Source organism: Microtus oregoni, unplaced genomic scaffold (assembly GCF_018167655.1).
Source record: "Microtus oregoni isolate MIOR12 unplaced genomic scaffold, Mior012 000035F_ref0000213, whole genome shotgun sequence".
Taxonomy (NCBI): domain Eukaryota; kingdom Metazoa; phylum Chordata; class Mammalia; order Rodentia; family Cricetidae; genus Microtus; species Microtus oregoni.
This window is the reverse complement of record NW_024543094.1, coordinates 12,204,312-12,217,348: the sequence shown is the minus strand read 5'-3', so window position 1 is coordinate 12,217,348 and position 13,037 is coordinate 12,204,312. Positions and strand designations below refer to the sequence as shown.

General features: G+C 37.9%; 1 protein-coding gene across 1 annotated transcript; it reads right to left on the bottom strand.

Moving 5' to 3' along the window:
- Positions 1-12,194: 12,194 nt before the first annotated feature.
- LOC121432736 (60S ribosomal protein L11-like) lies at positions 12,195-12,644 on the bottom strand. Its single transcript, XM_041630888.1, has one exon. It carries the CDS (start codon positions 12,642-12,644, stop codon positions 12,195-12,197), a length of 450 nt encoding a protein of 149 aa, XP_041486822.1.
- Positions 12,645-13,037: the final 393 nt, after the last annotated feature.

Here is a 13,037-nt window from a genome sequence, read left to right as displayed (position 1 = left end):
TGTTTGGATGGAATATAACATAGATGTCTGGTAAGTCCATTTGAGTTATAACATCTGTTAATTCCTATATTTTTCTCTTAATTTTTGTCTGATTGACCTGTCTAGTGATGAGAGTAGAATATTGAAGTCTCCCACTATTAGTGTGTAGGGTTTAATGTATGATTTAAGCTTTAGAAATATTTCTTTTACATATGGGGCATAAAGGTTCAGTTTTGAGATTTCCTCTTTATGGATTTTTCCTGTGAAGATATGAAAAAATCATTCTCTTTTTCTTTTTTTGATTGATGTTAGTTTAAAGTCTATTTTGTTAGATATTAGGAGAGCTGCACCAGCTAGTTTCCTAGGTCCATTTGATTGGAAAATTTTTTCCCAACCCTTTACTTTGAGGTGATGTCTGTCTCTGAGGTTGAGGTGTATTTCTTGTATGCAGCAAAAGGATGGATTATGTTTTCATATCAAATCTGTTAGCCTGCGTCTCTTTATAGGTGAGCTGAATCAATTCATATTAATGACTAGTGATTGCCATCTCCTGTTAATTTAGTTTTCCTTATTGGTGATATTATTTTGTATGTTTTTTCCCTTTGGAATTTTCTGCTATGAGATCATCAATTCAATTTTCTCTGGGTTGGAGTTTTCCTTATAGTACTTTGTGTAGATTGGGTTTGTGGCAAGATATTGGGTAAATATGGTTCTGCCATGGAATATCTTGTTTTGTACTTCTGTGGTGATTGAAAGTTTTGCTGGGTATAATAGTCTGAACTTCCATCCATAGTCTTTAAGTGTCTGAATAATGCTTGAACAGGAACAGGACCTATTGGCTTTCATTGTGTCCATTGAGAAATCAGGTGTAACTCTGATATGTCTGCCTTTTTATGTTACTTGGCCTTTTACCTTTGCAGCTTTTAATATTCTTTCCATATTCTATATGTTTAGTGTTTTGATTATTATGTTGTAAGGGGACTTTTTTTTTAGATCCAGTCTAATTGGTGTTCTGTAAGCTTCTTGGATCTTCACAGGCATATCTTTCTTAAGGTTGAGAAAGTTTTCTTCTATGATTTTGTTAAATATATTTTCTGTGCTTTTGAGTTGAACTTTTTCTTCTATATCTATTATTCTTAGGATTAGTCTTTTCATGATGTCCCATATTTCCTGGATATTTTGTGTTAAGCTTTTGTTATATTTAATGTTTTCTTTGACTGATGTGTCCATTTCTTCTATTGTATCTTCAGTGCTTGAAATTCTCTCTTCCATCTCTTGTATTCTGCTATTTATGTTTGTATTTGTAGTTCCTGATCATTTTCTCATGATTTCTGTTTCTATATTCCCTTGGCTTACTTTTTCTTTATTGTCTCTATTTCAGTTTTCAAGTCTTGAATAGTTTCTTTAATATGTTCGATTGCTTTTTTTTTTTTTTTGGTTTTCTTTAAAGGATTTGCTGATGTCTTCCAATTTTTTGTCCTTTCCTTCATTTTTTTGAGGGAATTGCTCATTTCCTCTTTGAGAGTCTCAAGCATTCTCCTGAAGTTAATTTTTTGCGTCATATTCTTCTGCTAGAACTATATTTCATTGTCCAAGTGTTGCTGTTGTAGGGTCACTATTTTACTGGTGCCATGTTGTTGTTCTCCTTTGAAACCTGTGGTCCTCACAGTCCATCAAATCACCTTGAGCAGCACTGTCTTTCATGCTTCTACTAGTATCAATCATTGAGTAGTGCTCAAAGCATTTCATTTATTTCCTAACCCAAACTCTTAAAGTCCATATTACTCCAAACAAAAAATATCTCCTAGTATATCATAGCAATATTCCACTCATGCTACCAACTTAGTTTGGGTTGTTATTTCTTTAACAATAAGACAATATTTAATAGAGGGGATGATTTACACTTTCAGAGGTTCAGTCTAATATCATCATGACAGGAGCATGGTGGCATACATGCAGATATAGTACTGGAGCTGAGATTGGTATACCTTGCAAGCACAGGACATCAACTGTGAGACTGAGCAGTATCCTCAGAATAGAAAATCACAAAGCCTGCCACTACAGTGACACTCTTCCTCCATAGGTTTGTACCCATAGGAAAAAAACATACATCCTAATAGTATCACTCCCTTTATAATTATGGGGCCAAGTACATTCAAACTACTACCATCTTCAATACCGCTTCATTTGTTATGGGCCATTATGAGCAATTCATCACATAGTATACCCCTTTGTCCAATCAGCTTTGCTAACAAATGTTTATTGCAATGATTTCCTTCATTTTTTTGAGGGAATTGCTCATTTCCTCTTGAGAGTCTCAAGCATTCTCCTGAAGTTAATTTTTTGGGTCATATTCATATGCAAATGTTTATTGCAATGAGTCATTGGTCTGGTTCAAGGCCTCTGTTTTTAGCACACCATCTCACTGGATCCTCACTGAAACTTCTCTGGGATATCCCGAGGCCACCCTGAACCATGGAAATCCCATGTGGCCCTGGGAGCCTGGACTGACCAATTTAGCTACCACCCAGATCCACATATTCAGGCCTTGTGCTGGCCCACTCTAACATCTATACCATCTAGGACCTGTTGTAAGTAATGAAGAGACTGGTCCTGACAAATGGTACCTTCTGCATCTCCTTGACAGCTGTTAATACAGATGTGTATATATATATATATATATATATATATATATATATATATCTTGTTTGTTATTTAACTTTTTTTAATCATATGGGTTTAGCTATGTGAATATCTGTGTATCACATGTATTCCTGGAGGCATATACACCAGAGGATGGCATAGGTTTCGCTGAAACTTGAGTTAAAATGTTTGTGAGCCAGCTTTTGGATGTTTTGTATGCTGTGACTAGCACCTGATTTTTTTTTTAGCAATAGTCAGTGTTTTCAATGGCTGACTCTTCTTTCTTAGGCCCTACTTCCTTTTGTTGATAGATACATGTTTGAGCATTTGATTCTTCCTTTTCTCTATGTTCAGTATTAGAGAAAACAGGAAAAACTGAACCATTCATTTATTGTTTGCTTTTCAAGTAGAAAGAAGTGTTATTTAAAGTAAGAAAAGATTGTATGCATTGGGAAAAAAATTATATACTTCCATATTAAAATCCACTTCATAGAAATCACTGCTCAAAACAGAATTTTCAATTGTACTATCAAATTTCCTTGTCTTTGCAGGTTTGAGGGCCACCCTAATTTTCATTTTCTGATGAATACTAACATGTGTGGATGTCTTTTGGAAGTTGCACTGGTGGAAGACTGCTCAGGTTGATGTCTGGACTTGTCATTTCTACTCTGTAGAAATTCAGAACCTCCTGGAACTACGCTTCATCTAATAGAGAAAAAAATGAAAGTAAAATATTATCCCATTCTGAAACCCCAAAAAGTCATATTCTTCTACAATTTTCAGGGTCATTTTACTACTTTAAAGGCTTATTTTCCTATGATTCATGATGTCTCAAAATTAATTCTAAATACTAAAAAAAATAAAATAAAAAATAAAAAAAGAGAAAAAAAGTAGAATTGAATATGGTTCCTATTGAAGAGCAGCCAGTGCTCTTAAACATTGGGCCATCTCTCTAGCTCCTATAGATTTAATTATTTTTATATTAAGTATTTAGAAACACATTTTGAAAACCATTACTTCTTTTTGTATAGAATAATTGATAATATTATGTCTGGATGAACATAAAAATAGTAATTTTCAAAGCCCAATATCCAAGATACCCTTTTCTAGATACTGTGTGTACCCACACTCACACATAAATATCCCTACACATGAAAACACACTTGTACACATAATTCCTAACTTAAAGAAGGACATACCTATAAAGATACAAGAAGCTTACAGAACATCAAATAAATTAGAAGAAGAAAAAAGTCCCCTGGTGATATAATAATCAAAACACAAAGCATGCAGTACAAAGGAATTTTTAAAAGCTGCAAGAGCAAAAGGCCAAATAACACATAAAGGCTGACCTATTATAACTACACATGACTTCTTAATGGAGACTCTAAAAGATAGAACAGCCTGCACAGATATCTTGGAGACTTTAATGCCAACCCAGACTAATATATCCAGAAAAACTTTCAGTCAACATAGAGGGAAAAAAACAAGATATGCCATGATCAGTACAAATTTGAACACTACCTACAAATCCAGCACTACAGAAGGTCCTACAAGAAAAATTTTAACCCAAGGACTTTAACTTTGCCCAAGAAAATACAAGAAATAAATAATTTTGCACCAGCAAAATAAATGAAAAGCAAAAATGCACTCACACACATGCACACGCACATATGTGCATGCACACATACACACACACACATACAAACACACTGTCACCACTACCAACAATGAAATAGCAGGAATTAGCTTGCATTGGTAATTGATATCTCTCAATATCAAAGCATTCAATTTCCCAATAAAAAGAGACAGAATTACAGAATGGATGAGTAAACAGGGTCCAACCTTCAGCTGCATACAAGAAACACACAAAATCATCAAAGATAGGTATTATCTTAGAGTAAATGGTTAGAAACATATTTTAAAAGAAAACAGACCTAAGAAGCATACTGGGGCAACTATTCAAATTTTCAAAATGAAAACCTCAAACCAAAATTAATCAAAAGAGATGAGGAAGGACACTTCACACTCATCAAAGTAAAATTCCACCAAGATGACATTTGAATTCGTGACAGCTATGCTTTGAACTATTGCATGAATTCTAATAGGTCTTAATAATAAAAATCTGGTGCCAGATATTGGGGTAAATGCTGAAAGATCAGAGAGAGAAAGAGCAAGCCACTGCGAACTCTTACCCTGCTCAACTGTATTCATAGTTGCTTTGTTTATTGTAGCTAGACCCTAGCAGAGGCAGAGAGAAAGAGATTGAGTGAGAAAGTCAGGTGTATCTCATCATATGTAAAAAAACAAACAAAAAAAAACCCTTTCAATTAAAAAAATAATAAGATCAAACCATGATTTTGCAACACTAATAAAATGTTTAAATATAGCTATGAAAAATAGCAAATATTGTTGTATAATATTTTGATTTTGTTTTGTCACATAAAGATTGATTAGAGTCAGAGCAAAGCCAGCCACTTGCTCACCAAAATTAATCATAGAAGTTTGAAGGACTATAGACAGAGAGGAAACAGTAGGTAGTAGGGCTGGGCTGAGAACATATCTTGGCCTTTTTGTATGGCGGAACACAAGAGGTAGGAAGCAACTGGAGGCTGCTCCCTGCTTCTCTCATCTTTGAGGTTCTTACCCAATATTTGACTCCTGATATTTTTTTCTTTTTTTCTTTTTTGGATTTTCGAGACAGGGTTTCTCCGTAGCTTTTGGTTCCTGTCCTGGAACTAGCTCTTGTAGACCAGGCTGGCCCCGAACTCACAGAGATCTGCCTGCCTTTGCCTCCAGAGTGCTGGGATTAAAGGCATGCACCACCACCGCCCGGATTGACTCCTGATTTTTTATTGATAAACCTAAATCATATTCACAGTTCATATGGTATCCAACTTTTGGGGCATAAATTCAGCTGCTTGACCATAATTTTGCAGCTACCAGCAAATGAAAGTACATTCTTTAATACTGCTAAAATCCTTGTGAAAGGCTGATGACTACAAGGCTTTAGACCTATGAGAGAGCTATAGTCACCAGGTTATAATTCTGGCATCTTCTAGGTAGGCTCCAGTGAACAAACATAGGAATGCAAGTCTAGTCTTTGAGCATGCCACCAAACATGCCTCCAGAGGAAGAGGTTCAGTGTTTTCCATTACCCTTTTTATTAAACCTATGTCTGTACTCCTGGGTCATGACATTTTTAATCCAATGGCTTCCTTGGTGTTTCTAATCAGGTAAGGCTGAGGGCCAAAGTCAGCAATGAGAAGAAAATTCAGGAAATTTAGATTTGGACCAGTTTGGAAGTTTGTGAGGCTGATGTCATATACCACAATACCAACTCTGGTCATTGTGGTGGTTCTATTTTTCTCTGAGATGGTGGTGTGGGTCAACTCAAACATGATCACTTGTTCTGGATCTATTGAAGACAGCTGGGAACATAATGGCTTCTGGGTGCAGCCCACACACTCATATTGCCAAATATGTCCAGATTGTTTCTCTGGTGTCTCTTATACATGATGAAGGCCATCATGGTCCTGGGTCCTCCATGGTGAGCATATCTCCGGCATTTGATGGAAAGAATTCAAATTTGACACAGATTTCTTGGTGGAAAGCCCACATTGTTATCAATTTGGGGTCTGTCATCCACTTAGGAAGCCTTCTTTCTGCATTTAATATGTTTGGTGAATAGAGTCTAGCCTCAGGTAAAAATCAGTTAAAGTCAGTATAGGGCCATATGCCTTGTAATCACTCTTGATATTAAGTTATGACCATGTTTTTTATCATTAAGGAGAGTGGATCCTTTTTACATTCAAGCCCATGGTTTGTGGTCCTGGCTTATTTACTGTCAGCAAAGTACTTTGTCTTGTAAAGAGAGGGTGTGGCCCACACAACCTAAAATTCAATCTTGACCTGACTTACTGGTAATCAGGGAGCTGGCAGGGCCCCATGGATGTCAGTTTATGGCCTTTGTCCTTTTCTCATTCTTTAGACAACCAACTCATAGTGTTAGAGTGTATAGACATTACTGTAGTAGTACGTGTTGTAGGTCAGACCCAAGGTCAAACTGTTGTTCTTGAACTGGACACAGACTTGTCCTGGGTGCAGCCCACACACCCTTCATTCCAAACAGTGTCCCTGTCATTTGATATTCATGTGTGGTCCAGATTATTTCAAAGCCATGATGTTGCCTTCACACATTTGTGAGAATTTTGCCTGTGTTGGTACAACTATGAACATAACCCACAAACCAAAATGGAACCAAAAGGAGCTTTCAGATGAACTTCTTCTTGATCTGAGTTCATGGCTTATGATCTGATGTTACTCGTTGGTGAAGAATCCAGTTGTCTTGGTGAACATGGCATAACCTGGGTCACAAATGAGGCTATGATGTGTCCAACAAAATAAATTGACATGAAGATAATGCTTGACTTTAAATCTGGTCATGGTTATAGGGTGTCCATTTCCTTTGATCATTGAGATGAGGTTTGTTCCCTGTAAGGCCTGGATCCTCTGTTTTGGGATTTTGTCCTGGAATGCATAGAGCAAGGGTATGACCCACACACCCTTGAGATGATAGCCCAGAGGACTTGCAGTTCAGGAACAGTTTTATTTCTTTTGAGAGCAGTTCATGGCCATGCTCCTAGGTTAGTAATTACATCACCACCAAGTTCTGAATCTTGAAAGATATAATGTGACCAGGAGTCAGTTACTCAGAACAAGACCAAATTTGTATTAGTCAACAATTTTTAAAAAGCAGGCTTTGGCATGAGTTACATTTGAGAACTGTTCATTCCTAAAGAAATCAGTTTAAGATCTTAAGATTATGTCTCAGACAGATAGAGGACATAGTATGATACTCTTTTGTATGCTATACCTATATTGACATATCATTTCAGTGAGCCCCTGGCACATTATGGCAATGGTTCATACTTGCTGATATGTGTTGAGAATGTGGTCAGCATTGAATAAAATATATGTATGTGACCCACACACCTATTTTTTGAGCATGTCAGCTTATATGAGTGCTCAGAAAGATAGTATAGTTGAGGCCAAGATTATGGATGAACAAGCAGGGATGTGTCTGCATTGATGTCTTAGCTGGTTGTAAAATAGCTAAAAATCAGACCTAGGACCAGTATGGCTCATGGTACATGGTCTAAACACAATGTGGATTCTCTTTAGTTTTGGCCTTGGCACTCTTCTTTATGTCCAGGGCTTATTGAAAGAGAATGATTATGTGCCAATTGTTCCAGGGCTCTGTTTGATCTAGGCCTGGGGTACTTCTGGTTGTGATATACCATAGGCACAATCCTTTTTGTTTGGTTCTCCTGGCCTTTATTCATTTTGTATTTCTTTATACTCTGGGCCCATAATTGTTGAGGGTCAGGTATATCTCCAGGCACACATCTCTTTTTCTTTGGGCCTGAGCCTCTTTGCATTCATAGATAGGCCCTCACCCCCATCTCATCTTGCTTTAGGCCCTGGACTCTGCAGCATAAGGTATAGACAGAGATCCACAGCTCTTTTGGGTCCAGGAGTCTTCAGTGTTATGGATGGGCCCAGGCCCACACCTCTCCTTTTATTTGGGCCTAAGCCTCTTGAGTATTAGGGATTCATTCAAGCCCACATCTCTATTATTTTAGGACTGGGACTCTTCATGTTTAGCAATATGCCCTGGCTTATTTAACTTCTTTTTGGTTTCAGGCCTCTTCAGGGTAAAGAGTAGGCCCAGTCCCACATTTCTCCTTTACTCTGGGAGTCCTGGTTCAGAGACGCATGTGCAGCTTCTTTACAAGGCCCCTCTCTCTGGTGAGATGAGGGTTTCTTTCCCTGTGGTCTTTAGGGGCTAGGACCACTGCTATGAGACTTCTCATCCTTACTCTTTCTTGTCCTGCATAGAATGAACTGTCCTCAGGCAGAAACATTTCCGGTCCCTCGCTCTGTTTAGTCTCCATATTAAAGGTTCTGATGAAAAAGTGCCTCACACTGAGTGAGTCACTCATGTACTGAATTTCAGGTATTGTCCCTCCCACAAAACAGCCCAAACTTACCCAGACACATGGGCTGTCTTTGAATCCCAACCCTCCTTGGTGGACACTGTGTAGTCCTCAGGCAAAGAACACTGCTGTTTCTAGGGCAGGGATTTCCCTGTGACATCACAGAAGGCTCACCTCACTGCATTCTGGGAATCCCAAAGGGCATCATGGCTCATGATCATGAGGAGTTCTGGGTGTCATCTGGAGAGAGTGGGAAGTCAGAGCGCCTGATGGAAGGACAGGCTGTTGCAGCAGGTGAAGGAGTGACCATTTCTGGGTCCTAAGTTTTGTCATATTGTTCTCTCCTGCACAGACTATTGTGCACGAAGCTGGACATCCGAGATAGAACACGGGTTCTATGTGGGGATATTTGGGCACAGAGTGACCTGTGACATTCATTACTGTGAGAGATTGTTCCCTCTACTCAAAGTATCACCCTCCCTTGTAGGTGAAAGGAGAAATTCTAGCCAAACCTGATTCAAATCTTGGAAAGAGAACTTCAAGGGAAGTAAATTCTCAAGGCAGCCATAGTAATATTAATAGGTATGCTGTTGTGCAAGTTGTGTGTTGAAACTCACACCTAAGTGTGATTTGGGTTAAATGACCCACTAGTGACATTTGTGTATTTTCCATTAGCCTATTCTCTCTCATGACCTGTTTCTTTATGTCTTTGACAGTAGAAATAGTGTGAGCCTTGTTGCACTATGGATTTTGGTGGGGATTCAGATCTTCCACTACCATTTCTAGTCTATAAAGAACCCAGATTTGACCCTGCACATCTGCATTAGAACTGACACATGATGCAGCATAGTTATCACTGTGATGAACAAGAACAAGAGGGTTATTACTAGAAAGCAGAATTTAAGTTATAAATTACTGGTCTTCATGAAGAGACCATGTTCCATATTTGCTGAAAGCCAGCACTGTGTCTCATTTTGTAACTGGAGGTTGAAATGGCTGAGGAATTTCTCAGGTGTGTTGCTATTCCATATCTTTCCTATTCACCAGCAGACAGACACTTGGTGATTCCCATTCCTTGGTTACTGTGAATGCCACAGCTGTGGGCACATGAACCAACTTCTGAGATGCTCATTCTGTGTCCCTTAGATCTGTACCCAGGAGTGTGATTGCTGGATCTCACGTTGGCTATCCCTTTACTTCCCAAGGAGCCTCCATGTTTTTTTTACAAAATATTTGTATATTCATGTGTATAATATTTTTTTTACTATTTAATATTAAAAATTAATTGAACTAAAAAAAGTACTGTAAATCTGGCCATGGTCCAAGAGTTGTAGAGTTCCCTGTCCCTATGGGTGAACCTACTACTGTTATAAATAGTACCAAACTGCCACCAAATTTTTATGTTTACTCTCATATAATAGTTCAGATCTCCAGTCTCATCAGGTTTTTGTGCAGTATAGCATGGTTAACAGAGAAACTCACAATTGTTCAAAATACAGGAATTAAATGACAGTGGAATGCTCAGCCACAAATGAGATATCTCTATTATACTCTCTCCCCACAATCAGGGACCACCACAAAAGAATAGAGATATTCTAAAAGCTTACTAGAAGTTTCATAACTTATGAAGCAGCAAGCTCATCTTGCTTTTCCAATTCAAGCCCATCTCAAGGTGGCCCAAAGTGTCCTAAATCTCTCTTTTGAAACTGCTTCTAGATACTGACATTAAGCATAGCAAATATCTGATTTCTATATATCCCATGAATTTAGCTATTATCAAGAATAAGGCACACTTACTTATTTGAACCCAAGTTTCTTTTGGCTTAAAGTTTTGTAAAAAGCAAAGTAAAGCTTGCCATGCATTCACATTTTGTCGCTGATAGTTTCACAGCTATTATCTATAGTACATTTAGAGTTAGCATTTATTAAAATCCATCTTGAAAGACTAGGAATGCCAGGCATATAAGTCACATCTCACTTAGTGAAAGGCATCATGGTTTGTGTGATGATATTCTACCTTGTGTACTAAAAATAGGTTTTATGTGTTAGTGGTCGTTGTTATACATTATGAGTTGTCAATAACAATTTGAGGTGAGCTAAAATGTGAAACAAAGAGCACCATACCATATGAAGAGCACAAATTAAGGTTGCTTTCTTAACAAAGCAGATCCTGTCACAATTTAAATAAAAGCAAACAAAAAGCATTATAGGTTCTCTGAAGTATATAAATAGCCTTGGAAATCTTTGCAAAGTATATAATTGATTGTTGTTTACTTGAAATGTTTATGACACTGTATTATTAATAATTTAAATTTCTACCACGTTAAGCTGTTGTGCAAAATCCATCCAGAGGGGTGGCAAATAAATATCGTTTGGAATGCAGATATAAATTCTGACCCAGAGAAGAAAATTGAGCATATCCATTGAACAAGATACTGAACACCTGTGGTATCCTTGTTTGGGGTTGATTCCTATGAGATGAGCTCTCAGGAAGTGTATACATCTTATACATCTGCATCATAGCTTTTCATTCTGTTTCTCAGAGAACACTGAGGAAGAGGGCAGGAAAAGATTATAATAACCAGGATAACCAGTAAGTCTTCTGTAAAATAGTCTGTTCTAGAACGGCTGAATAAAAAGACTAGAATTACAGTAATATCTGTTGACATGTTACTGTAAAAGGAGAAAGCTTTCCCTAGACAATGAATTTACAGGCAAGTGCTGATTGCTGGGAGAATGAGAATTTGCTTCTCCCACAGGTGAACCCCCTTATTAGTTGTAGTCATCCTAAAAGCTATATACAGACAAAAAAAATGGACACAGTCGGTTCTGTGTGTCTGTACATATGTGCATACACGTTCATATAGATGTATACAACAAAATGATCAAAGATAAAGAGGATATCAGCTTGAAGGATCCAGAAAGGGTCCAAGGGGGAGTCACTGTGGTGAGTGGTGGGAGCGTCTAGAGGAAGAAAGGGAGTGGGGAGTGCTTTCATTCTATTTCAGTTTAATACAACTTTAAGAAAGGGGTTTCTGCTTAAATGCGAACAAACACTGAAATGGCTCCATTATGCTATCACAAAGTGTTTCCCACGAGTTCTGAAGAGGACTCGAGGTCTTGTGACAACCGTAGGCAGGATCAAAGCATTTCACTGTCAACATCAGAGTGAGAACAACTGAGAAGAACATTTCTTCTGCTCTCTAGTCTATGGGAAATATCATGTTCACAGGACTAGCTATGTGGCTTTCTGTTTGACTGTGGAATATGCAGCATTGTGAACTATCATTTAATATCATTACAGGATGGAATTTCCTCCCTCATGCTCACCTTCCAAAAAGAGAAGATTTGAACAGCAGTGTTATTGATAAACCGGGGGGCAAACGTAATTGCTTCTGATAAGCATGAAAGGTATGTACTTGTTTTTTAAACATTTGTTACATTCTAAAATAGTAACAGTTACTCAAATCAGGAATATTATGGTCATATAATCAAAAGTATGAACAAAGCCCATGTTAGCTTCAAAATTATATGAAACAAGTAATACAAAAGTGATTCTGTGTTTGGCCCCAATTAGTATGTTCCGCGCTTCTTGTTTGCGATGCTGAAACCTGGCCTGCCAAGCACCACATAGAAATCCAGGACATAGATCTCAATGCTTGAATCATATTTGATGCCCAAGTCAATGTGTTTTTGAATCCAAAAGCCAAAGTTCCCAGTATCTGAGAAGTTATTTTTCCATAACTCATACTCCCGTACCTTCAGGCCTTTCTCCAGAATTTCTTCTGCCTTGGCTCCATGGACAGTACAGTGAACATCAATCTTTTCATTTCTCCTGATGCCAAAGGACCTGATGGTGTACCTAGCTTTGGAAAAGACAGGTGTCTGGCCTGTGAGCTGCTCCAACACCTTGGCTGCCCGGATCAGTCTGTCCCCACTCTCCCCAACACAGATATTGAGGCAGAGCTTGTGGATGCAAAGTTCCCACATGGGGTTCTCCTTTTCACCTTGACCTTGCGACATGATGGAGAACAGTGAACAACTCTTAAGTATGCAGCAAAGTGGGACTCAGAATAACTCATCAAGCTTGTGGTGAGTGGAGGGGTTGATGGCATAGGAACAACAAATTTGGTTGGGGGGAACTTCAGACTACACCCTAGCAGGAAAATGCAAAATGTACACATACACATTAATATACTAATTGACACTAAATTTAGATACAGAATAATTACAACTGTTATATTTTGGATCTAGTAAAAGTTCACTGTTTCAGTTTTGGAATGGAAGTTTTGGGATGAAAGTGTTTTATCTTATTTCCAACTGGATAAAATTTCATAAATCTTACCAAATGTTTGTTTCTGCTATTCTCTACATATGTATAATGCAAATAGTCTTTCTGTAGTTGCAGTCCAATTA

Excerpts from the sequence above, each read along its gene's own strand:
- LOC121432736 (XM_041630888.1), bottom strand. The coding sequence starts at position 12,644 with ATGTCGCAAGGTCAAGGTGAAAAGGAGAACCCCATGTGGGAACTTTGC.